This window comes from Peromyscus maniculatus, chromosome 7, assembly GCF_049852395.1.
Source record: "Peromyscus maniculatus bairdii isolate BWxNUB_F1_BW_parent chromosome 7, HU_Pman_BW_mat_3.1, whole genome shotgun sequence".
In the NCBI taxonomy this organism is placed as follows: domain Eukaryota; kingdom Metazoa; phylum Chordata; class Mammalia; order Rodentia; family Cricetidae; genus Peromyscus; species Peromyscus maniculatus.
In genome coordinates this window covers 15,807,211-15,831,693 of record NC_134858.1, presented here as the reverse complement: position 1 = coordinate 15,831,693, position 24,483 = coordinate 15,807,211, and the positions used below count along the sequence as shown (strand labels likewise).

At 39.4% G+C, this 24,483-nt stretch overlaps 1 protein-coding gene across 7 annotated transcripts in view; it reads right to left on the bottom strand.

The window, feature by feature from the left end:
• Znf317 (zinc finger protein 317) overlaps window positions 1-24,180 on the bottom strand; it is a 45,155-nt gene extending 20,975 nt beyond the window's left edge. For 4 of the 7 annotated variants that reach the window (XR_013052629.1, XR_013052628.1, XR_013052630.1 and 1 more), the window contains exons 1-9: window positions 23,950-24,180; window positions 21,970-22,036; window positions 21,154-21,234; window positions 13,460-13,549; window positions 8,488-8,548; window positions 3,745-3,963; window positions 2,773-2,912; window positions 2,141-2,267; window positions 1,144-1,239 (exon numbers count right to left, since the gene is read on the bottom strand). Coding sequence is in view for 3 of the 7 variants with exons in the window: in XM_076575726.1 (XP_076431841.1) it covers window positions 1,144-1,239; window positions 2,141-2,267; window positions 2,773-2,912; window positions 3,745-3,775 (394 nt within the window). In the remaining 4 variants the exon portion in view is untranslated. Of the gene's footprint in view, window positions 1-1,143; window positions 1,240-2,140; window positions 2,268-2,772; window positions 2,913-3,744; window positions 3,964-8,487; window positions 8,549-13,382; window positions 13,550-21,153; window positions 21,235-21,969; window positions 22,037-23,801; window positions 23,925-23,949 lie in introns of those variants that run through there. The other 3 variants (XR_013052627.1, XM_042280474.2, XM_076575727.1) reach the window with 2 other exon arrangements.
• Window positions 24,181-24,483: the final 303 nt, after the last annotated feature.

Below are 24,483 nucleotides of genomic sequence, written 5' to 3'. Positions count from 1 at the left end.
CTGACAATGGTCGAGAGACAGCCCGAACTGACCTACTCTGGTGATAGGATGGCCAAACACCCTAATTGTTGTGCTAGAAACCTCATCCAATGACTGAGGGAACCGGATGCAGAGATCCACGGCCAGGCCCCAGGTGGAGCTCTGGGAGTCCAATTAGCGAGAAAGAGGAGGGTTTATATGAGCAAGAATTGTTGAGACCAAGGTTGGATAAAGCACAGGGACAAATAGCCAAACGAATGGAAACACATGAACTATGAACCAATGGCTGAGGAGCCCTCAACTGGATCAGGTCCTCTGGATAAGTGAGACAGTTGATTAACTTGATCTGTTTGGGAGGCATCCAGGTAGTGGAACCAGGACCTGTCCTCAGTGCATTAGCTGGCTGTTTGGAACCTGGGGCTTATGCAGGGACACTTTGCTCATCCTGGGAGGAGGGGACTGGACCTGCCTGGACTGAATCTACTAGGTTGAGCTGAATCCCCAGGGGAGTCTTTGCCCTGGAGGAGATGGGAATGGGGGTGGGATGGGGGGAAGGCGGGGTGGGGGAGGGAGGACAGGGGAATCCGTGGCCAATATGTAAAATTAAATCAAATTATAAAATTAAAAAAAAAGTTTAACTGAAGAGGGGGAAGATCCACCCTAAATGTGGTCTGTAGCATCCTACCAGACAAGTGGAGGTGGAGGCAAGGACTGAATGAAAAGGACAAAATGAGCTGAGTACAGCATTTCTCTCTCTCTCCTCTCTCCCCTACCTCTCTCTCCTCTGTCTCTGTCTCTCTCTCTCTTTGTCTCTGTTTCTGTCTCTTTCTCCTCTCTACTTCTGGGAGACAAATACTAAGTGATCAGTCACTTTACCTTCCTGTTGCCAGGTCATTCCTGCCATGATGGACTGAACCCTGAAACTGTGACCAAAAAAACTCTTTCTCCCTTAAGTCACTGTGTGCCTGCTATACAAATGCAGGCTGTCTGGTTATGTCATAGCTGGCACCAGGACAATGGCACCATGTTCCTGAACTGATACAAATGTGAGCTAAATAATCCTCCAGGTTATTTTGTAACAGAAACAGGAAAGCAGCAATGTATTCCCTCCACTCCAATCACTGAAGAGAGCTGACAGCCAAAATCACATCTGTGTTTACTCACCTGGAGAAGTACCCCATTGAATGTCCCTCTCCTCCATCCTCAGCTCCTCTTCTTGCTCCAGGTGTGAGATGAGGTTGGGTTTGCCAACCTGATACCCTACTCACGGGGAAAGATACATGTTGAAGGAAGACCTTGCAGAGGACAACCCTTCCATTAGACTGGGGTCAACAATTTGGTCTTCAGGGTTTTCTGAAGGTGGACAGGCTGACTTAGGAGCAGCAAAATGATGGTGTCACATTTCTAAGGAACACAGTAAAAATCTTCCATAAAAACCAAACCCACATATACTCATACATTTTGCCATCCAAAAGAAGGAGGATTTTTGTTTTGTTTTGTTTTAAGTGCTGGGAATGGAAACCAAGGCCTTACATAATCTAGAAAACAACTCTACCAGTGAGCTATACCTCAGACAAGAATGGAAACTTTTAAAGATAAGTTTTTATAATTTTAAATTTTATTTATTTTAATAAATTAATTTTTTTCTGTGTGTGTGCTTACCCATATTCAGAGGTCACATGAGGTTATTGGGCATCCTGATCTATCACTCTACTTCATTTTCTGGAGAAAGGGTGTCTCACTGAACTTGGAACTAGGCTATTGTCCAATAATCTCCAGCAATTATTTTGTCTCCACCTTCCATATCTATGGAATTTACAGATGTTATCTGCAATGATAACCAGCTTTGCATGTGGCTGCTAAGAATTTGAACTCAGGTAATAATAATATACAGTAAATCATCTTACTCACTGACCATTCTCCATCAACAAGAATGGGGACTTCTTACTTTAGAAACTTACGGTTAAGCTCAGTCATATACTTGAAAACCTCCAAGCTCAAATGTAACGAACAGGTCCTACTACCAGAGAACCTATGAGGGTGGGTACCAGTTCTGCTTGTTCTTAACTTTGTTACAAACTCCATCAATGTCTTGGGTCAGAACAAGTACTAGATAAAACATCTTATCCCTAAACAAGTGAGGGAATGATGGTAGCCTTACCCAGTGAAGTCAGGTTGCTATAATTCTCCAGCATTACATCTTTGTATAGTTTTCTCTGGGAAGAATCTAGCAGGGGCCACTCTTTCTCAGTAAAATCCACAGCAATATCTTGGAATGTCACGGACTCCTGGAATACCATACACATTTGGGGTCAGTGAGCAACCTGCTCATAAGAAGACAACAGGGGCAGAACATGACCATGAGAGATCTGATATGTGACTTCAAGATATGGTCTGCTGAAGGTTTCTGTATATGTGTTGTAAGAATATTCCCACAATGTCTCTTCCTTTTGAGGAGATCTTAATCTGTCTTACAGCTACAAATACAACTCTGACAAGAAGAAAATTGCTTTCATCTTCTAGGGCAGCTGAGAGCTTGTAGTTTTACTACCTTTCTGACTTACAGTTGATTCTGAGCACTATGCAAACATAAGAGAAACACTTGCTTCATAAATCACTTCCTCTAACTTCCCTAGTGGTGATTACAGTCACTTAACTTTCTTGTTGTCCTGGTCCTTGACCAGGCATTCACTGACCTGGATGAGTATCTAAAAGCGTTCCAACATGGAATGGTGGTGGTGAGGGTGTCCTAAATGTACGTGTCCCACCCTTGGGCCTTGAAATCTTATGTACCTGAGAAGAAACCTGAGTTGGTGTATCAGGCTCTGGAGCACAGCAAGCAAACCAACCCAAATTCTGCTGACGGGAATGGTATTTTGAAGGAAGAGGAAGTTCTGATTCCTGGCTACCTGGAGAGCCCTCAGAGGACATAGCTAAGACAAGAAAATAAAATCCTTGAGGTTCATCTGTTCTCTCAGTAAGCATACTCAAAAAAACTCACACACACACACACACACACACACACACACACACACACACACACACACACACACACACACACACCACACCCCACCCCATATACCCCTCTGCTTATTCACAAACAAGGACAGAAAAGAGGATGTTGGTGATATACAACTCTGAGCAGCAATGTATCCTGTACATGACTTGCTTAGGTACATGTATGACTTTCAGGTATTTTTTTTTTAAATTTTGGCATCTTTGCATAAATATAATGACGTATCTTCAAGATGTGAGACTCATGTATAAACAAAAAAGATTCATTTATGCTTTACAGTTATACACATAGCTGAAGATCATTTTAGGTACTTTTCCAACACAGTTATTTTGACTGCAACCTATCATTTGAGGTAAGATATAGAATTTTCCATAAGTGGCATCATAGCTATCCTCACAAAGATTCAGAATTGGGATTTTCAGATTAGGGATGCTCAATCCCTAATGTCCCATTTTTCTCATTGAGAAAACTGAAGTCCCAAGACTAAAGCTGTTGCCTCTCTCAAATTTTTCAAAACAATAGATCACATGAGGTGAAATTTCACCTTTACCTTCTTCACTATTTATGTCAACTATATACATGCTCTTCTTTGTCCCAAGCCCACACATGCCCATAGTCAGTCACATGAACTACCATCGTTCAGTTCACCCATCCTGGCTCAACAGCTTACATAGACACGTCTCCTCTATCTTAGGCATGGCCAGAGACATATGTGCTCATTCACTGAGGGCAAGAACAAAAGAACTCACCAAACGTGGGAGACACACCCAGGGTAGCCATCCTTTGGGGGCACAGGCAACCTTAGCTGAATGTAGGAGTACCTGCCGAGGCACTGCGTTTCACAGCTGACAACCCGCACAAGGGCACTTCAAAGGCTGTCTCTCTTACTCAGCGAGGAGAATTCTGAGTTTTGTTTCTTGCCATCTCCTTTTGACCCATAAGCTGTCTGATAATGGGCCAACATCAACCTACATAAAGAGAAACTCAAAGCATTTCCACTAACATCAGGAACAAGACAAGATTGCCCACTCCCTCCATACCTATTCAATTGAAGTCTTAGCTAGAACAATAATACAACTGAAGGAGATTAAGGGAATACAAACAGTAAAAGGAGTTAAAGGATTTTTTAACCACAGATATGATTTTATATACATATATATATATATGTGACCCTAAAAATTCCACCAGGAAATTCTGACAGCTGATAATCACTTTCAGTAAAGTTGTAGGATACAAAATTACTACACAAAAATTAGTTTCTACCTATGCACAAATACAAATGGACTGTGAGAATTATCAGGGAAGTAATACCTTTAACAATAGCATATATATCCTATATATATATTATACATGTATATATGCTAGATTACGAATATAAAATATCCTGAATAATAAAAGAATTGCTGGAGGTATAACCATTCTCAATTCTCAAATTGTACTACAGAACTACAGTAATAAAAACAACATGATTTGCCATAAAAAGATACACAGATAAACGGAATCATATTTAACACTCAGACAAGTCCACACACCAATGAACACGTGATTTTTGATTGAAAAAAAAATTGAAATACACTTTGGGAAAAAAGACAGCATCTTCAACAAATGGTGCTGGTCAAACTAGATGGCTGCATATAGAAGAATTCAGACAGAACCCTACTTTCCACCTGCACAAAACTTAACTCTAAATGGATCAAAGACCTCAACGTAAGGCCAGATATACTGAATCTGATAGAAGAGAACATAGGGAATAGTTTTGAACTCACTGGCACAGAAGACTTTCTGAAGAGAACAACAACAGCAGAAGCAACAAGAATAATTAATAAATGGAACCTCATGAAACTGAAAAGCTTATGTGTGGCAAAGGATACCATCACTTGGAGGAAAGATTTTTACCAACAACATTTCTAACAGAGAGCTAATATCTCAAATATATAAAGAAGTAAAAAAAAAATCCTGGACATCAAAAAAAAAAAAAAACAAATAACCCAATTTAAAAATGAGGTACCAATCTACACAGAGTATGCATTCTTAAAAGAGGACACACAAATGGCTGAGGAGCCCTTAAAGAATGCTCAACATTATTAATCATCAAGAAAATGCAAACCAATACAACTTTGAGATTTTATCATATACCAGTCAGAATGGCCAAGATCACTATAACAAATGACTGCTCATGCTGGTGAGGATATGGAGTAAGGGGGACACTCATCCATTTTGCTGGTGGAAATGAAAGCTTATACAACTATAATGGAAATCAATATAGTTCCCCAGGAAACTGGGAATATATCTACCTTGAGATACATTTACACCACTCTTGGGCATATACCCAAAAGATGCTTCATCCTATTATAGAGACACATGTTCAACTACTCAAAATAGCCAGAAATTGAAACAGCCTAGATGTCCCCCAATAGAATAGACAAAGAAAGCATGGTATATTTACACTATGGAATACTACTCAGCTGTTAAAGCACTAATGCAATTTCCAAGTATATGGGTGGAGCTAGAACAAGTCATCCCAAGTAAAGTAACCTAGACCCAAAAAAGACAATTATGGTATGTATTCACTTATATGTGGATATTAGCTATTAAATCTTCAATAAGGAGGCAACGATCCACAATCCACATAAGCACAGAGATTAGGTACTACAAGGGGAGGAATGGATCTCCCCAAGTAGAAAAAATAGAATAGATGGTCATGGATGGATTGGGGGTAGGTCTAGAACAGGAGGATCAAATAGGGAGAGGGAGGGAAGAAATATGAGGAGGGACAGTCAGTACTAAGGGCCATTTGAAGGGTCCTGTCATAACCCAACACAGTAGAAGTTTTATAAAATATATACACGTATGAAAGTGATCTAAAAGGAATCACCAAATAATGGGAGATAGAACCTCAACCTGGCATCTCTCATTACCAAGTCAAGCTTCTAGTTCTGAGGATGGGTTACATATAATTGAGTTTTTGACCAAAGAGACCCCCATGGAAATATCTAAACAATCCTGGCTATTTCCAAGGCTATTTATTGCTCTTTACAAACTGATGTTGCTGAGGACAACACCTAAGTAACTCATTAAACAGGGAGAAGTTGGGTGGGGCCCAACTAGAGCCTTAACCCCTACTGACTAGTGTTCATGGTACTGAACGTACTCTGCCCGCTACCAAACAAGACAGGTAAACACCAAGTCAGCTACAAATCCTAACGGTGTCCCGTGTACAAGGTGTGCTAGCACAACAGTGGCACAAAACTAGTGGGAGCAACCAACCAATAAATGACTGGAACTAAAACTCACTCCATGAGAGGAATATATCCCTGATGTTGCTTGAGTGGCCAAGAACCTGAAATTACACAGGCAGGAACATAGTGGAACACCAAATACTATTCTTCTGATAGAATGCAACAATAAAATGACTTCTAAGGACATTCTGTTATACTCATAGATCACTGTCTGCACAGTCATCATCAGAGAAGCTTCTTCCTCTTGTGGACAGGGACAAATACAGACACCCTCAATGAGCAGAAAGCGGGAGACTTTGGAACACTCAATCCTAAATGGGATACCTCCATCAAATCCCTCCCAACAGGATTGAGGGAATCCCATGGAAGAGGAGGTGAAAAGACTGTACCAGAAAGAGGGGCTGGAGGACACCAAGGAAACAAGGCCTTCTAAACACGGCAGACCAATCAATGCACATAAGAACTCAGAGATTGTGGTAGCATTCATAGGGCCTATATGGGTCTGGGCTTGATGGGGTCTCAGCACTGAGAGGGAAAGTGGACACCAGCTCCATCCATAACCCAGATGCTATCTCTAATTGACAACTGCTTGCATAAGAAATATTAGTTTTCTCCAATGGAGTCTCACTGGAGAAACAAATCACTCTTAAGGGTAGGTGTGGTGGTATTGTGTTCCCCAAAATATTGTGCACCCTAATAAACTTATCTGGGGTCAGAGACAGAACAGCCACAATATTAAACATAAAGGTTAGGCAGTGGTAGCACACGCCTTTAACCCTAGCATTCCAGAGGCAGAAATTCATGTGTTCAAGGATACAGTCAAGCATGGTGACTCATGCCTTTAATCTCAGAAAGCGAGCCTTTAATCCCAGGGAATGAGGCAGAAAGCAGAAAGGTATATAAGGCGTGAGGCCCAGAAACTAGAAGCATTTGGCTGGTTAAGCTTTTAGGCTTTTGAGCAGCACAGTTCGGCTGAGATCCATTCAGATATGAGGACACAGAGGCTTCCAGTCTGAGGAAAGAAGATCAGCTGAGAAGTTGGCCAGGTGAGGTTAGCTGTGGCTTGTTCTATCTCTCTGATTTTTCAGAGTTTACCCCAATAACTGGCGTCAGGTTTGATTTTATTAATAAGACTCTCTAAGATTCCTGCTACAGGTAGGCCTCAGAGCCAGCAGTAGATAACCAACAGAAAATGGAACAAAAAGAGGTGGGGGAAGAAATAGTAAATATGATTTTAAAAAAACTGCCAAAAATTCATAACAATGTTAAACGTAGGGAAACTTAGAAGATTCAAAATAATGGTCTTTAACAACATGAAAAATGACTACAGTATACACAGAAAAGTCAAAGGAACACAAGAGGGCTAGAAAAAAATTTGGCATGGCATGTATAGACAAATAATCTTCCTTCCTTCCTTCCTTCCTTCCTTCCTTCCTTCCTTCCTTCCTTCCTTCCTTCCTTCCTTCCTTCCTCCCTCCCTCCCTCCCTCCCTCCCTCCCTCCCTCCCTCCCTCCCTCCCTCCCTCCTTCCTTCCTTCCTTCCTTTTGCTTTTTCAAGACAAGGTTTTGTTTTTGTAACAGTCCTGGCTGTCCTGGAACTCGCTCTGTAGACCAGGCTGTCTCAAACTCACAGAGATCTGCCTGCCTCTGCCTCCCAAGTACGGGGATTAAAGATGTATGTCACCACTCCCAGCAACAAATAATTTTTCAATAAGAGCACAAAGCAATCCAATACCTAAGGACCTTTATGATCACTGTTTAGAAGATTTATTCATTTCATTATTTGAAAAAGTAAGGTGACCTTTATTTTCATTACAGACACAAAAATGGTTCTAAGTTAAAAAACAAATCACTAAAAAGGTTTTCTTTTTAGTGATTAATTATGCACCAAGTATACAACACCAAGAATACAATCAGAAAGATTATCTTCCAATAAAGATTATCTTCAACAGCTTGAAGAATTTAGGTTACTACATGTGTAGTCCCAGATACTAAGGAGGTGGAGGCAGGAGGAGAGAGAGCAAGCAGGTAAGATAGGAAAGGAGAGACAGAGGAAGGGCAGGGATAGAGGAAAACAGAGGAAGAAGAAAACAATTTAAAGGAGTATGCAACAGGTGTGATACGGAAAGGGGTGAAATATTAACCAGTCTTCAAAGGAATGAAGTTCTGATACACGCTCTGACACATGGAAGTAGACAACTGTGCTAAAAGACATTAGCAAGGCAAAGAAGGGTAGACGTGTGATTTCACTTACATGAGGTTCATGAAGTCAGACTCACTCATGAAGGGAAAAAGCAGAGTGTTTTCGCCAGGGGCTGTGGAGAAAGCAAGGGAGGAGTTACTCTTTACTGAATTCCCAGTTTCAGTTTAAAATGATAGAAAAGTTCAAAAGTTACATTAGGGAATGTAGTCCATTGTGAATGTATGGACCACCTCTGAACTGAACAATAAGGGCTATTGTTTTATTTCATCTCAAAAAAAAATGACTGATTGATTTTTATGTGTATGAGTGTTTTGCCTGCATATATGTATGTGCCATGTGTTCCTGGTACCTGTAAAGATAAAAAAAAAAAAAAAAACAGTGTCATATCCCCTGGAACTGGAGGAATGGTTTTGAGTTGCCACAGGGTCTTGGGAACCAAACAAAAGTCCTCTGCAATACCAAGTGCTCTTACCTGCTGAACTAGACCTCCTAACACTTATTTTATCTCAACACTTAAAGTGTTAAAAACTATTGCACGGAAGGATAACTAGAGATAGCAATAAAAAAATTTACACATTTCGAAACCTAGAAGAAAATGTTTTAGGCATTTTTGCAATTACTACAAATGTTTAAAGAAATATTTATTTCAACTTAAGTATTAATTCCCTTCATTGTTACCCTGACAATATGTACAATTTTAACTGAATATGAGAATTTAAAATTAATTTTTTGAAGTTACAGTATAATTACATTATTTCCCCCTCCTTTCAATCCCTCCTGCATAAACCTGCATTCTTCTTTCAAATTTATATGATGCTTTATAGGTAAAAAATCTAATAAACCACATAAATTGACTTAAAGACAAAAATCACATGATCATCTCAGTAAATCGAGAACAAGCATTTGGAAAAGATACTCCATTATAAAAGTCCCAGAGAATTTAGTCCCAGAGAATTACCTCCCACAATAAAAACTACTTATGAGAAACCAATGCCCAACATCATCCCAAGTGCAGGAAAGCTTGAGGCAATTAAACTGAAGCCAGGAACCAGACAGGGATATCCACTGTTCCCACCCCTTTTCAAGATATGCTCAAAGTACCCGAGGAATAGGCAAGAAAAAGAAATTAAAAGGATACAAATAGTGAAGGAAGAAGTCACACTATCCCTACTTATGGATGACATGATACTACAGACTACAGATTCCCCAAAATTCTACCAGAAAACTTCTAGAAAAAAACAACAAAAACAAAAAACAAATTCAGCAATATGGTAGGATATAGAATCAAGCTGAACATCTTAATACCTTTTTATACACCAACAACAAACATACACAGAAGGAGATCATGGACACACTTCCATTCATAATGGCCTCAAAGAAAATGAAGTATCTAGGAATAAACCTAAGCTTTAAACCTCTGAAGAAAGAGATAGAGAAAGATACTAGAAAATGGATTAGTTGAGTTAACATTATGAAACTGACCATTATACTAAAAGCTACTTACAGAGTCAATACAATCCCAACCAAAAGCCTTCCATTGTTCTTCAAAGAAATAAAAATATTATAAAATTCATATGGAACCACAAAAGGATACCCAAAACAAAATGACTAAAAGGAACAAATGTGAGAAAAATTGCAATTCCAAATCTTCTACATTAGAGAGCCATAGTAATGGCACCAAAATAGATGTGTAAACCAATGGAACACTACCAAAGACACAAACATGAGCACACATGACTTCAGCCACTAAAGAGTTGACAAGTAGTCCAAAAGCATATGCTGAAGAAAGCTTCTTCAAAAACTTGTGCTGTGAAACTGGATGTCCACATGCAAATGCTTCTCACCTTGCACAAAAACTAACTCCAAATGGATTGAAGGCCTAGGTGTGAAATATGAAACTCTTAAACTGCTAGAAGCAAACACAGGCAGTACCTCATAGGAGAGGTGGAGAAAAGGACTTTCTGAATAAGATTCCATTTGCCTAAGAATTAAGGCCAACAATTGACAAATGGGACCTTATGAAACAAAAAACCTTCTGCACAACTACAGAGATAACTAGGTGAAGAGAAAGCCCACAGAATGAGAGAATCTTTGCCAGGTACAAATCTGACAGAGGATTAATATCCAGAATATACAAAGAACTCAAAAAGTAAAAAAAAAAAAAAAAAAAAAAAAAAAAGATTCGTTTGAAAAGTGGGAACCAAATAAAGTTCTCATCAGAAGAAAAGACAATAGCTAAGAAATATCTCAAAAACTGCTCACTGTCCCTAGTGATTAGAGACGGAAATAAAGATCAAGAAAAACCTTTGAGATTTCATCTCACCACAGTCAGAATGGCAAACGACAACAAAGGTTGGAGTGTGAGGAAAACAGGACCATCATCCACTGACGGTGGGACTGCAAACTGGCGCAGTCACTACAGAAATTAATGAGAAGTCTCAAAAATCTCAAAATACATTCATCTTATGATCAGCCTTTGCACTCCTTGGCACATGCCCAAATGACTTGACATCCAACTCCACAGCTGTTTCTTTTTAGCCATGTTCAATGTTGCTTTATCCACAGTTGCTTGGAAATGGAAACAACCTAGATGTCCTACAACTGATGAATGTATAACTGGTACATATCTACTATAGAATTCTATTTAGCAAAGAAAAATGAAATCATGAACATTGCAAGTAAACAGATGGAACTAGAAAATATACTAAATTAAGGAAACCCAGACCCAGAAAGACAAACAGCATGTTCTCTCTCATTGGACATTCCTAACTCAAAATCTTCAAATATGAGTGTATACCCTACAGTAACTATAGGAACCTGAAAAGTAAAACCAGGCTATTGTCAAGAAAGGTAGTTTGGGAAGCTATAATAGAGAGTGAATGGCAGTGTAAAAATGACCTAATCAGGGAAATAGCAAAAGGAGGGCTCTTTAGGGAGGGAAAGGAGGTAAATACAGAAGAGGTAGGTACAGGGCAGAGGGGAATAGCAGAATACAAGTGATCTGATAGGTAGAATGAAAAGGGGAAATTTTAAGGAGCAGGGAGGGAGGTAAATTCAGAAGATGAGGGAGCAGGGTAAAATAACAATAATGATGTCTAAAAAAGCCACAATAAAAATCATACTATTAACTGTTTTCCTTAAAAAAAAAAACGATAGTCCACATAATCTGTGTATAAATATACACAGACATTTTTAGTGAACTTTTCTCATCTGGTCTGTGTGTTCTCCTTCCAAGAGCCAAAAACCACCTAACTGTTGTTAGGTCACAAAACAGCACCCCCGCCCCCCCCCCCAATGGCCGTGCTAATGACAATGATTCAATTCTAACCTGAGCTGGTTCTGCCAGGAAACAGAAACCTAAAGCACTTCTCAGAAGCCCTTAAAGGCTGGCTGAGTGCTCCTGACCACAACTCTCAGCACCACCGCAGTCTGACAGATTCCCCAGGCTACCCACCTGGCTGTCCCACCTTTCAAGGTCCCCCTCATCTACCCTTATAAAACCTAACAAGCGTTTGCAGCTGGGTGCTGTCCTCCACTGTCTGAGGCAGTCCGGCAAGTTTTGTTTTTAATAAACAGTTTCAAGCTGCACCATTTACACTAACCAAAACCCCAATACCAGACAAGGGGAACCCTCTTTTGGGTTGCTGACCATGGCTGTCCAAGAGACTCCCCAAATATACAGAGTACTGCTGTTGCCCTTAGTCGCCCTGCAAAGGTGCAAGGTAGAAGCCCATTGCTGAAGGTACCAAGCACTTGAGACACAGGCTCCGGAGGCCCCTGAGCTGGAATTGACCTGAATGCCTTCCTAGGAGAGCTTTCATTGTACAGGATTTATGGTGTGGTGAGCTTCCTCCTTTACTATAGGAGAGAAGCAACCTACAGTCTTACTCAGATATGACGCATGATCCACAAGACCAGCATGATATGATAACCCTAAAGGGGCAGCAGTTGCACACATACCTTGGCGGTAACCAATAGCTTTCTAATTGAATTTAAGACTTGCTCCAATAAAGGGAAACCGTGGCTAATACTGGAAACCTAACTAACTTCTCAGTGTTAGTCATGAATGGATCTTGGAGGAGAACCTATAACCCACACTTCATAAAAAAGCAAAGTCTCTAACTACATTCTGAACATTTATTCTTATACCTACAGATAAGTGTAGTCCTCATCTGTCATCAAGAAAACTTCTCTTTGCAACAGAGACTACTACAGAAAACTACAACCAATAAAAATGAGTTGTAGAGTCCAGACTCAAAAGACTCCTGCACCTAAGGCTCAGAGATCATTTAGGAAAGTTGGGCAGAAAAACTGTAATAGCCAGAAGATCAGGAAGCTTGCTAGGAGATTTTGTTTCCTATTGGTCCCCCCCAATAAAGTCTCACAATTATGACTGCTCAAATGTGAGCTGAACGAGAACGGCACCAATGCACCACCAAAGTGGATGGGGAAAAGTCCATAAAGCCTCAACTCTACAAACTACAGGCAACCAAGGAAAGCTGGAAACAGGAGGGGTGGCCCTCCCCAGGGAAGAGCAAACCAGCTGGTTGTCCAGTGCCAGATGGTCAGGCTTGAAACTATATATACCAGTAACATTATATGGACTGAGCAGGCTACGTTTAAGACTAATATGTACATACATATATGCATGTGATAATAATTAATGAAAAAATAGGCCATGATTTGAAGGAGAGTGGGGAGGGGTATATAGAAGAGTTTAGAAGGAAAAATGTAAAAGACTGTTTCTACATGCTGGTAACTTTGTAAGATTTGCATGGTTGAAAATCCAAGGAGAAACCAGGCAGCAAGTCCTTGGAAAAATACAGCACAGTACCTCAGGACACAGACCAAAAGGACAAGAATTCTGTGAGGATGCTCCATTCCGCCAGTATCCGTAGGACTACAACATCACATTTGCTATCAGAACCTACTGTGGGCCTCATCACCTGTGGCCTTTGTGGAGGATCTTCCGGTATTTGAACTGGTTCCCTGGCACAGAAACCCTCCATGGCCAATTGCACACCTGCTTCTTTTCCTTTTCCCAGGAACTCCTGCTTCCAGCAGCCATAGGCAACTTTGTAGAACACTGATCTCAACGGGATCCCAATCTTGTCTGAAAGACAACAGAACAGCACAAATCCATAACTATGACTCAAACTTCCCTTTTCGGCCTAATACAATGAGAATAAAATACGAAAATAAAAAAATTACATACATTTCTGTGATAGCTTGAATGTAATTGGTCCTCATAATCTAATAGGGAGTGAGTAGCACTAATTGAAGGTGTGGCTTTGTTGGAGGGAATATGGCCTTGTTGGAGGAAGTGTGTCACTGTGGAGTCAAGCTTTGAGGTTTCCTTAACTTAGGGTACCTCCCAGACTGTGAGTCAACTTCCTGTTGCCTGCAAGATGTAAGAATCTCAGCTATCTCTCCATCACATCTGCCTGCATGCCACCATGCTCCCTGCCATGATGATCATGGACTGAACCTCTGAAACTGTAAAGGAGGCACCCCAATTAAATGTTTCTTTATAAGAGTTGCCGTGGTCATGGTGTCTCTTCATAGCAATGAAAACCCTAAGACAAATACATATTTTGTATACAAAATATACATTCCTGTATATTTTATTGAAAATGGAATTTAGAATCAACTAAAGCATTTGTAAAATAAAACATTCTTGATGGTTCTCAGTTTTAATAATATTTAATTAATTTTTTGAGAATTTCATAGTGTATTTTGATCATACTCCCCACACTACCCCACAGCTCCTTCTCCCTACCCTCCTGTAATTCATGTCATAATTTTTATAAAGAATACACTATCTTGAAGCAAATATCCTCATCTCAGGCTCTCAGTCTTCCTTGGCAATGCCAAGTGTCTCGGAGCTGCTGCCTGACAAAGATCACAGTGCTTGGACAACGTGGACTGACCCTTCCCTGCCCTTGGTGGAATTTGCTGCACAACTCTCGCCTATGTCTTTGGCCCCTCACCAAGGGCGAGAACTGGGACAACGTAAGAATTCTTATAAAAGCCGATGTTAAGAGTAAAACTTACGTGCTGTGGAATGTCATTCTGTATGCTGTGAATGTATGTTGCTCTGATTGGTTGATTAAAAAAAAATGCTGATTGGCCAGTAGCCAGGCAGGAAATATAGGCAGGATAAGCAGACAAGGAGAATTCTGGGAAGAGGAAGGCTGAGTCAAGAGTCACCAGTTAGACACAGGAAGCAAGATGACAAGGCAAAACTGAGAAAAGGTACCAAGCCCCATGGCTAAACATAGATAAGAATTATGGGTTAATTTAAGTGTAAGAGCTAGTCAGTAATAAGCCTGGGCTAATGGCCAAGCAGTTGTAATTAATATAAGTCTCTGTGTGTGTACTTGGGGGATGCGAGTCGGAAAGATTTGTCCCGACTGCCAGCTGGCCAGGACACAGGAAAACTTCCAGCTACACTTATGGTGATTCCCTGGGAGAATTAGCTATGAAAAAAATTGAGTATTCCATAGAACTTATTAATTAAATGGTATTAATAAGCATGAGACATAGGGTCTGGAACAAATTATTTAAGAAGAAAAACTTAGGGAAATTTTAGAAGCTGACAAACTATAACTGAATTATTAGATTCTCATGCTTTGCCCCAGAACTGTTTTCTCCAACCATTCCTAAGCTTAGGCGCAGGGGTTTACATGTTACTCTACTAAATGCTCTGTGTTCTATGTTTAAATATTTAGAATGTTTATAATTTTTCACAAATATAAAAACTGCACCTACAATAAATCTGTGAAGCTGAAAGTATATATTATATTAAATATTATTAATTAAATATTATTAATATACCTTTCCCCCCTTAGAATGAATATCTAGATGACAAAATGCTTGAGCAGTATTTATGAACATGCTTAAGCCTTTTGTTATGTGTTGGAAAACTATCTTCTGAAATGGTTTCATTTGCAGCCCCTTTAGCTGTGTTCATATTACTTACACATGAGGGAAAACACCTGACTTGCCAAGCTGATGAATTTGTTTTGGAATCATTAAAACTGGGCAAGAGATACAAAGTAATAGTTAAGAACAGAACAGAATTTTATAGCTAGCCTGTTAACATGAAAATATGAAGAAAAGGTATCAATGGATGATGTAATTTAATGATGGGAGAGCTTGCCTGGCATTGGTAAAGGCTCTGGGTTTAATATTCAGCATTGCAAAACAAAATGTCTGGGGAGATGGCACAATAATAAAGTGCTTGCCATACGCACCTAAGAACATGATTTCAGATTCTACCACCAACAGAAAAAGCTGGCCATGGCAGTGCAAGTCCATGATCATATCACTGGAAATGAGAAGATGGTATCAACTTAGGACCTTGGGAGGCTTACTGGCCAGCCAGTCTAGCCAAAACAGCAAGCTTTGGGTTCAATGACAGACTCTGTCTCAACATAGAAAAATAAGGTGGAGATTGATAAAGGCAGACACCCAACATCAACATCAACCTCTTGCCTACACGTATATGAGTGAGTATACCCATACACAGACATGTGCACATATTCACATAGACACAGGTGAAACAAGAAAGGAAAACAGAGACACAGAGAAAGAAAGAAGGGACCAACGTATTTAAATTATGTAGCCAACCTTGTCCTTTGTCTTTCTTTCCTACCTTTTCTATCCAAATGGTCAAATCCTGTCATTTCACACTCAAAATATCTGCAAAGTTCTGGCTATTCCTCAGCATCTACACTGTAACTGCTCTTCTAATTCTAAATAAGCCTGAATGGTCCCTAACTGGTCTCCTAAATCCTGTTGCTGTCATCAACATTGTAAAATATAGGTAATATCACATCTTTGCTGAAAACCTTCTGATGGTGTCTCATTTTCCTCAGAACAAGGTTTCATACCCCTGCCAACCCACCATGACTATCTTCCCAGTCACTAGCTTATGCTACTCAGCTCACACTGACTTCTTCAGAGCCTCATACCCCGAGACATGCACATCCTTTAGGCCCCTGGCAATTGCTATCTCTTCCTTCCAATCTTCTTCCCTACACTGTGTCTGCTTGGCTCTTCTCTTCAGGTTTCTTTATTAAGGCTTTTGAAACAGTACTTTCTATCTACTCCACTTACTATGCAGACCCTTGTCTGTTTTCATCCACATTTATTTTCCCCCAAAATACATATGTCCCCTTAATACACTTTACTAAGTTACAACAGGCTATATTTTACTACAAATAGATAAATATGGATGTGAATAATTAATAAAGTAGAATTTAGAACTGGGAATACAGTTTAGTGACAGAATGTTTACCTAGCAAGCATGAAGCCCTGAGTTTGAACCCAGAATAAAGAAACCCACAAAAATTTGAACACAATAAAGAAAGGTAAGGAGGGATGGAGGGATGGAGGGAAGGATGAAACAAGGTCTTGTAAACCTTGCTGTGATCATCCCCAGAGAAATGAAGATATTCGAAAGGGTCCCTGATACTCTCCCTTTTATTACTGGACTACTGAGACAATTCAATCCACAAAACAAAATCTGCCCAGGAATCTCATGCTGGGAAAAGGAATAGACTGAAGCCTAGTGCCGCTCAGAAAGGGAACTAGTCTTCAATAAAGAGGCTTCTGATGGGGCTAGAGAGATGATTCAGAGGTTAAGAGCCCTGGCCGCTTATCCACAGGACCTAGGTGCAATTCCCAGCACTCATATGGCAGATCAAGACTGTAACTCCAGTTCCAGGGCTTCCGAAAAGACACACATAGGCAAAATATCAATTCACATAAAATAGAAATAAATTATACAAATCTCTCTCTCTCTCTCTCTCTCTCTCTCTCTCTATATATATATATATATATATATATATATATATGTATATATATATATAGATAGATAGATAGATATAGATATAGATATATAAAATGAGGTTTCTGACAATTTATCAGATCACCTTGAAGGAAACACCACACATTCACTGGAATTGTTAATTATGCATACTTTGCCCCCTCTGCTTAAGCTGAAACCTCATGTCAGCACCAGTAGATGGACTTCCGGAGTCAATGCAACACTTTCTTTTTCTACTGTGGACTCAGTGAATGAATATCCCTTTCCCACTTTTTACTAGTATCTTTTCAAATGTCTTATTGAGAATGTTGACTAAGCCTAGTCTGCCAAAACTGGTAGGATCCAACCTCTGGCACTAACTCCAGCAATACTGCAAGTTCAAGCTGCCATAGTAGTGAATACTCTGAGTTGCCCAGGAATATCTTTTGGTTCCTGAATCACTGAAGCCTCTCACCATTTTGAGCATGTACAGGCAGAAGGTAGCACTTGGGGAACTGTTTGTTCTTTCTTCTACACTTTTGCCTACAAATGCTTACAGAAAACTGATCAGAGTTAGGCTATTGCTCCTGCTATCTCCAAAGATCCATAGAAAATGGCCAGGAGGCATTGCTTCCTACAATGGCTGGTTTAAAATGTCATCTTTCCACAACTAATAATCACCTGGGAGAGAGCCTCGAGTGAAGAATTCTCTGGCCCAGGCTGGGCTGTGGTCATGCAGGAGGAAAAGTAGCTTGACTGTTAGTTGACACAGCCCACTACGGCAGCACTATTTCACGGGCTGTGTAAGGGTCTAAGAAGCGAGCTGAGTACTAGGAAGCAGGTAGGCAGCAGCATGGATGCATCCTTTCGCTCTGCCCTTGGCTGTGGATATAATATGGCCAGCTGCCTTGCACCACCACCTCTGCAACTTCCCTGCAAAGACTGACTTGGAAGTGTAAACCAAACAAAGCCTCTCCTCCTTTTATGCTGTTTTTTGTTAGAGTCCTTGTCACAGCAAGAGAAACAAGACTAGGATGCCGTGCCTCTAACATACTACACAGTTTACTTGGTTAGTTCTTTCTCTATATTTCCAAACAGGCAATACGCTCCAAGTTAAGTTTTTACTTCTCTTCCTTGTTCACTGTTCTGGAGCTGGAGTGAAAACTCCTAACATAAAAGTAAAGAGTCAATAAAAAATGGGTAGAAATCGATCCTCACTTACTTGCATAGCAAGATAGCTTCTATGAGGCAAGTGGCTTGCAAGGATTACAAAAAACAAACAAACAAACAAACCAAAACCAAAAACAAACAACAACAACAAAAAGGTGTATAAAGAATCTGAAGGATTGGGAATAGTTTCAAAGGTCCTGCGATATGAACAGTAACCATGGTGCTAAGGCAGACTTACAGTTTAGCATAGCACCCTAAGCCTCATCATCTACTTCATGGAGCAAATTAGCCAGGTGGCTCAAACTGAGACAATGCCCCAACATCCAAGCAAGACCCGTGGAATATGTTCAATGTTCTACAGTAATGCAAACTCAAGAGGCCAACAGAGAGACTATTGGTGAAGAATGAAGGTCACCAACAAGAGACCTCGAATACAGTTGCAGCAGAAGATTGGCCGGGTAAAGGGCATATCGAGATATAGGTACAGTGACTATTAACCCAGAAGTTTTCTGCAAGATACATAGAACAAGACAGTGGTAATCAGAACGACAGCATCATGGATGAAGTGGGATGCAGAGTTTTCAGAGACACCAAACTTTAGATTCTATGGTACCTGCTTTTTAACACAATGAATATTATCCCCCTGGTTATTGTTTATTCAATTCTACTATTCAGATACATTTTTCTCTTCATTACGAACTGGGAGAAAATGAGGCTAACTAGGAGGAAATGGGGCTAACTAGGAGAAAATGGGGCTAACTAGGAGAAAATGGGGCTAACTAGGAGGAAATGGGGCTAACTAGGAGAAAATGGGGCTAACTAGGAGGAAATGGGGCTAACTAGGAGAAAATGGGGCTAACTAGGAGGAAATGGGGCTAACTAGGAGGAAATGGGGCTAACTAGGAGAAAATGGGGCTAACTAGGAGGAAATGGGCTAACTAGGAGGAAATGGGGCTAACTAGGAGTGGTGCCACTATCCCAGCTGGAATGCACAGGATAAGAAAGGTGCTACATTGAACTACCTTTGTTCCTTTCACTAGAGTACTGAACCCAAACAAATACTTTGAGTATCAGGTGTTGGCTGCGAGGAAGGACTTCACCCGGTACTTAGCAGAACTTACTCCTGTCCATGCCTTCCTTCTCACAATGACAGCAGCTATACCTCATTTGCTAAATTTATGATCCAAAATTGATTTTGGGATTCCAAACTATACATTATAAACTCCTTTTTTTGGTGGCTGCAATTCTTCCAATGTTCAATTTTATTTCCACATATGACTTGACAAAACAGTGTCAGGGCATTCGTATTTAATTGCAACTATTACATACAGAACAGCACTTTTACTGAGGTTTGCCCTTGTTGGGCCTATTTCAATCAGTGCTATTCATGCATGCAAACATACACAAAGCAGTGAAGAACACGACATGTTATTGTTTCTTCAATTCCACTACTACTCAAATTCATTTTTCTCTCCATGATGACCTAGACTAGAAAAAAACAATACAAGTTGTATTCTCAATATATCAATAATATATCAATATATCCACTGTGATCTAGACCATGTCCCAGGGGCTAAAAGGGAAGAGTGTTGGCAGTCTTTCTTACCCACCAGTTCCCAAATAACCTACACAGAGACTTAATATTAATTACAAATGCTAGGCCAATAGCTCAGACTTATTACTAACAAGCTCTTATATTTTAAGTTAGCCCATATTCCTTATTTACATTCTTGCCACATGGAGGTACTTTTATTAGTACAGCACATTCATCTGCTCCCTCTGTGTCTGGTTGGTAACTCTAGACTCTACCCTTCTTTATCCCAGCATCCTTATTTTGGTTGTCCTGCCTATACTTCCTGCCTGGCTACTGGCCAATCAGTTTTTTTATTAACAATGACAACAACATATTTTCAGTGTACAGGACTATTCCACAGCATTTCCCCCTTTTTGTCTAATTAAAATGGAAAGTTTTAATCTAAACATAGTAAAACTATACATAACAAAATAGTTATCAAGTGAGAATTAGTTATAATATCCACTCCATTTGTATATGGCAAAATTAAAGAAAATACTCTATTATCTATCTTATCTTGGTGAGTTTACATTTTTACATTTAATTTACCTAACTAATGAAAACTATAACAATACAGTCTTCAACTCCATCAAAGGCACCAGAAGGATATAATATTACCTAACAGCAGGGACATCTGCTGCCTAGACAGTCACCCTATGCTTCCTCTGTAACGTTGGGGCATCCATCTTTGGCTTACAGGCCTAGAATAACTGACAGAGACTTTTCTGAGAAGCAGGGAATTTTCAAGGACTGTCTTACCTTGTCTTGGCAATGTTCAGCAGTCACTTCTTATTTGTGTCCTACTGGTCTAGTTTTGACAATATATTGTCAGCAATAGTTTTTTGCACAAATAGTGTGAGATATGTTTCCAACAAAATGTCAAGAAATGAAATTCAAAAGAAACTGCTACATTAATCCATATATCAAAGGATTCATAATATACAATAAGCATATTTAGAAATTCAAGAAGTTCAAGGCCAGCTTGGGCTTCAAAGACCCTATCCCTGCCACACAAAATTAGATAAAAAGCCAGAAACGTATGAAACAGAAATTACATTTAATAAATTGGATTGTCTAAGTCAAGTAAAGTTCTAATGTTTTTTTTTTTTTTTTTTTTTTTTTAAATAAAATAAATAAGTATCTAAACAGGAGTGGTACACACCTGTATAATTCCAGCACAGAGGAAAGTTGAAACATGAAGATTATAAGTTTGAGAAGCCAGTCTGGACTACATTGTGAGAGCCTGTTTAAATAATAAAAAAAAAAGATTAATTATAAATATTAGGAATATGTAGAACACAATAAAATATAAGTGATTGTGAACAAACTTTGATTACATAACTTAAACATTATGTGGAAATAAAAACTTGCTAAAGAAATTATTGTAACAAAATAGAAAACATGGATACAACATAGTCTTTCAGAAACTCAAGTACAGATTTAAATAAAGTTTTCCCGAGCTGGGCATGATGGCAAAACCCCTTACAGAACTCAGGCCTCTGAAGCAGGAAGATTGGGAGGCTACAAAAGAAGACTGTACCTTTAAGACAAAAAAGTGCGTGTAAGCATGTCTAGGCACACACACGAAGGCCAGAGGACAACTACTGGGGATCAGTCCTCTCCTTCCACCTTGCTGAGTCACGGGCTCTCTGTTAGTTCTGCAGTGCTGTGTTTGCTAGGACACTTACACCCCCCTCCCACACCCACATACTTCTAGCCCATTTTACTGTCTTAGCCTTCCATTTTCCTTTAAGGGGTGCTGGGATTTGGCATGTGTACTCAGGTTGTCAGTCAGACCTGCTCTGCAAGTGATTCCACTCTTCGAGCCACCAGACAGGGTCTCATGCAGCCCAGGTTGGACTACAGAGATGCACACAGTCTACCTTGGCCCTGATCTCCTGATCCTCATACCTCTGCTTCCTAAGTGCTGAAATCATAGTGGTGCATCAACATGTCCAATAAATGGTGATATTCTTACCCCAAATATTCCAGATTTAGAGCAGGAAAAGCCTCTGCCTCATTTTAGGAGGATGGCTGGCATAAGCCTGAAATAGAAAAGGAAAACTTATCATAAATCATGCACACAAAAAAATAGCAAACTGAAGTTCCAAATATCAAGAGAATGTGTCCTTTCTAAATAAGTTAGTTACTTATATGAATTCAGTGTACCACTGAAGTCATTTGTCTTAATTCCACTATTCTTTGAACAACAACAACAACAAAAGAAAATGAACAAACAGTTATTTGTCTATTCATTCACTATATCATCATTATATTGGCTGAGACAAGGTACTTGAATTTATCAACACTAGAAAGACAGTGGGAAAAAAGAACAGAAAAAAAGAAAATACTTGGTAAAAGACCACAGCAATAAACCAGAAAAAGAGAAGAAGAAAAAGCAAGCAAATGGGCAAAATAAATAAATAAATAAATAGATAAATAAAATTCAATAAACACCTCCAGAAAAAGACAAGTTCCTTGACCTAAATAAACATAGAAAGAAAAAAATTCAAGCACATGGGAAGTTCATTTCACTTATAGTCAGAAGGGAAACAGGACCATCTATGATTTTGCTAGACAAATTCATTAATGTATTCCAAGTCTCCAGCCAAATCAGAATACAGCAAGTATAATTCAAGGGAAGCATACATATTTACTTATTTTTGTCAGGTGATAAAACTACTTTTGAATAACATCCAAAATATTATACTAAATTAGTAGAAATTTTTTTTATCAAGAATGTTGATCTCAAATTCAGTGAGTACAATTTGAAGAAAATGTAATTGGACACCCAAAGTCAAAGTTCTTAGTTATAAATAGTAACAGATTAACTATAAAACTCAATGGCACAAAAATGCCAACATTCTACAGACTTACAAACAGATTCAACAAACTTTGGGAACAGAAATCCCATATCTGGATTTCATAATCTCATTTGAAAATATAAGGTATGACATCGCTGAAAAATGACGACTACCTGTTGAGTACAAGATACTTAGAAATCTCTACATCACAAGAATGGCATGCTTGCATTGTTACGAACAACACGATTTTTATGAAAATACATAATAGTGCTTATTTGGGGAACAGTAAAATCCACATAGTTAGTTATAGGAGAGAGAGAAATATGCACTATAAGAAGAGCATACAAGCTTTTAAGGTTTAATGATCTCCATCATAGTCTAGTTTGTAAATTTGCTCAATGGTTACTTTTTAAATTTTTTCATAATATAAAAATAACCATTTTATTTCAATTGAAGTGTACAATTCACTGGCACCTAGTACGTCCATCATTGTGTAACCATTATCACTGATCTCTATAATCATGCTGATTGTTTACAGATACTGTTGTCATCTGCTAGACTGCAAACAAAAATTTGGCCTCTGCAGAGAATATACCTGTTGCTGTATCTTTAATTATAATTTTGAGTATGAAAGTTATGACCTTTTTTGCATGTCTATTGTAAAAGGATAAAGGACAGACATAACGGGAAAAATTCAAGACAAAACATTAGCGAATAAAGTATTAAATGAACTAACTTTCGAGTTAAATTGGCAGTATGTAAAACTAAATCACAACTATTTTTTACAAGTGATTTATTCGCATGAGGACTGTCAGCTAACAAACGCATAAAGTAACTGAAGATTTAACTTAAAATAGAAAAGGTATTATGCAAGTTTAACAGTAACAAAAACAGTGTGCTCATATCAACGACGGTTTTAGAAAGAACAATTCCTGTCATCCGGTCACCCATGAACACCCTGCTGTACGAATTTTAAAACCAGGTCGGCAGAACCTCCCTTTGTCACCTATGAAGTGTTCTAACCCCAGTTCTCCTTGGTCCAGCTATGGGGACCGAAAGGCGCTCCTCCTGCGGTTTCTGGTGTCCTCATCCCTGCCAACTACCTCCCTCTGCTTCCTGGAGCTAAAGGGTTAAGGGATGAGACCGCTGCTTACCGGACTGAGGGACTGAGGGTGGAATCCAGGAAGCGGAAGTCTCCGCAGCTAAGACCGAAGTTCTTAGTAAAAGTTCATGTAAAAGGTCCCCAACGCTTGAGCGAACAAATGGGTCCGGATAGATACAGGGGAGAAGCCCCTAAACATTATTTCACACATGTGTCTCACTTCAATTCCTTTCTTAGGCTAATGGCTTCAATTTCACTTCCTCTTCCGAAATCTCGCGGAAGTTCATTGGCTGTTTATAACGGGGAACATTCACGGTGTGCATTTTGGGAAATGAAGTTTGACAGCTTCGATGAACCCTGCAGTCTTGAGGAACTGAGAAATCTCGGGGAAACCAATCAATGGCTTCTAAGAAGAATTACAATCGAAATGGTTTATGGGAAATGTAGTTCTTAAGTTTGGCAGCTGTGAAAAGGACGGTTAAGTCTATTGTGTATATCAGGCATATTTTCCCAAGTTCTAATTGCCCCACAGCATCATATGCGCCTGTATTCAGCTTGTTCTTCTTTATACAATCATCAATCTGTC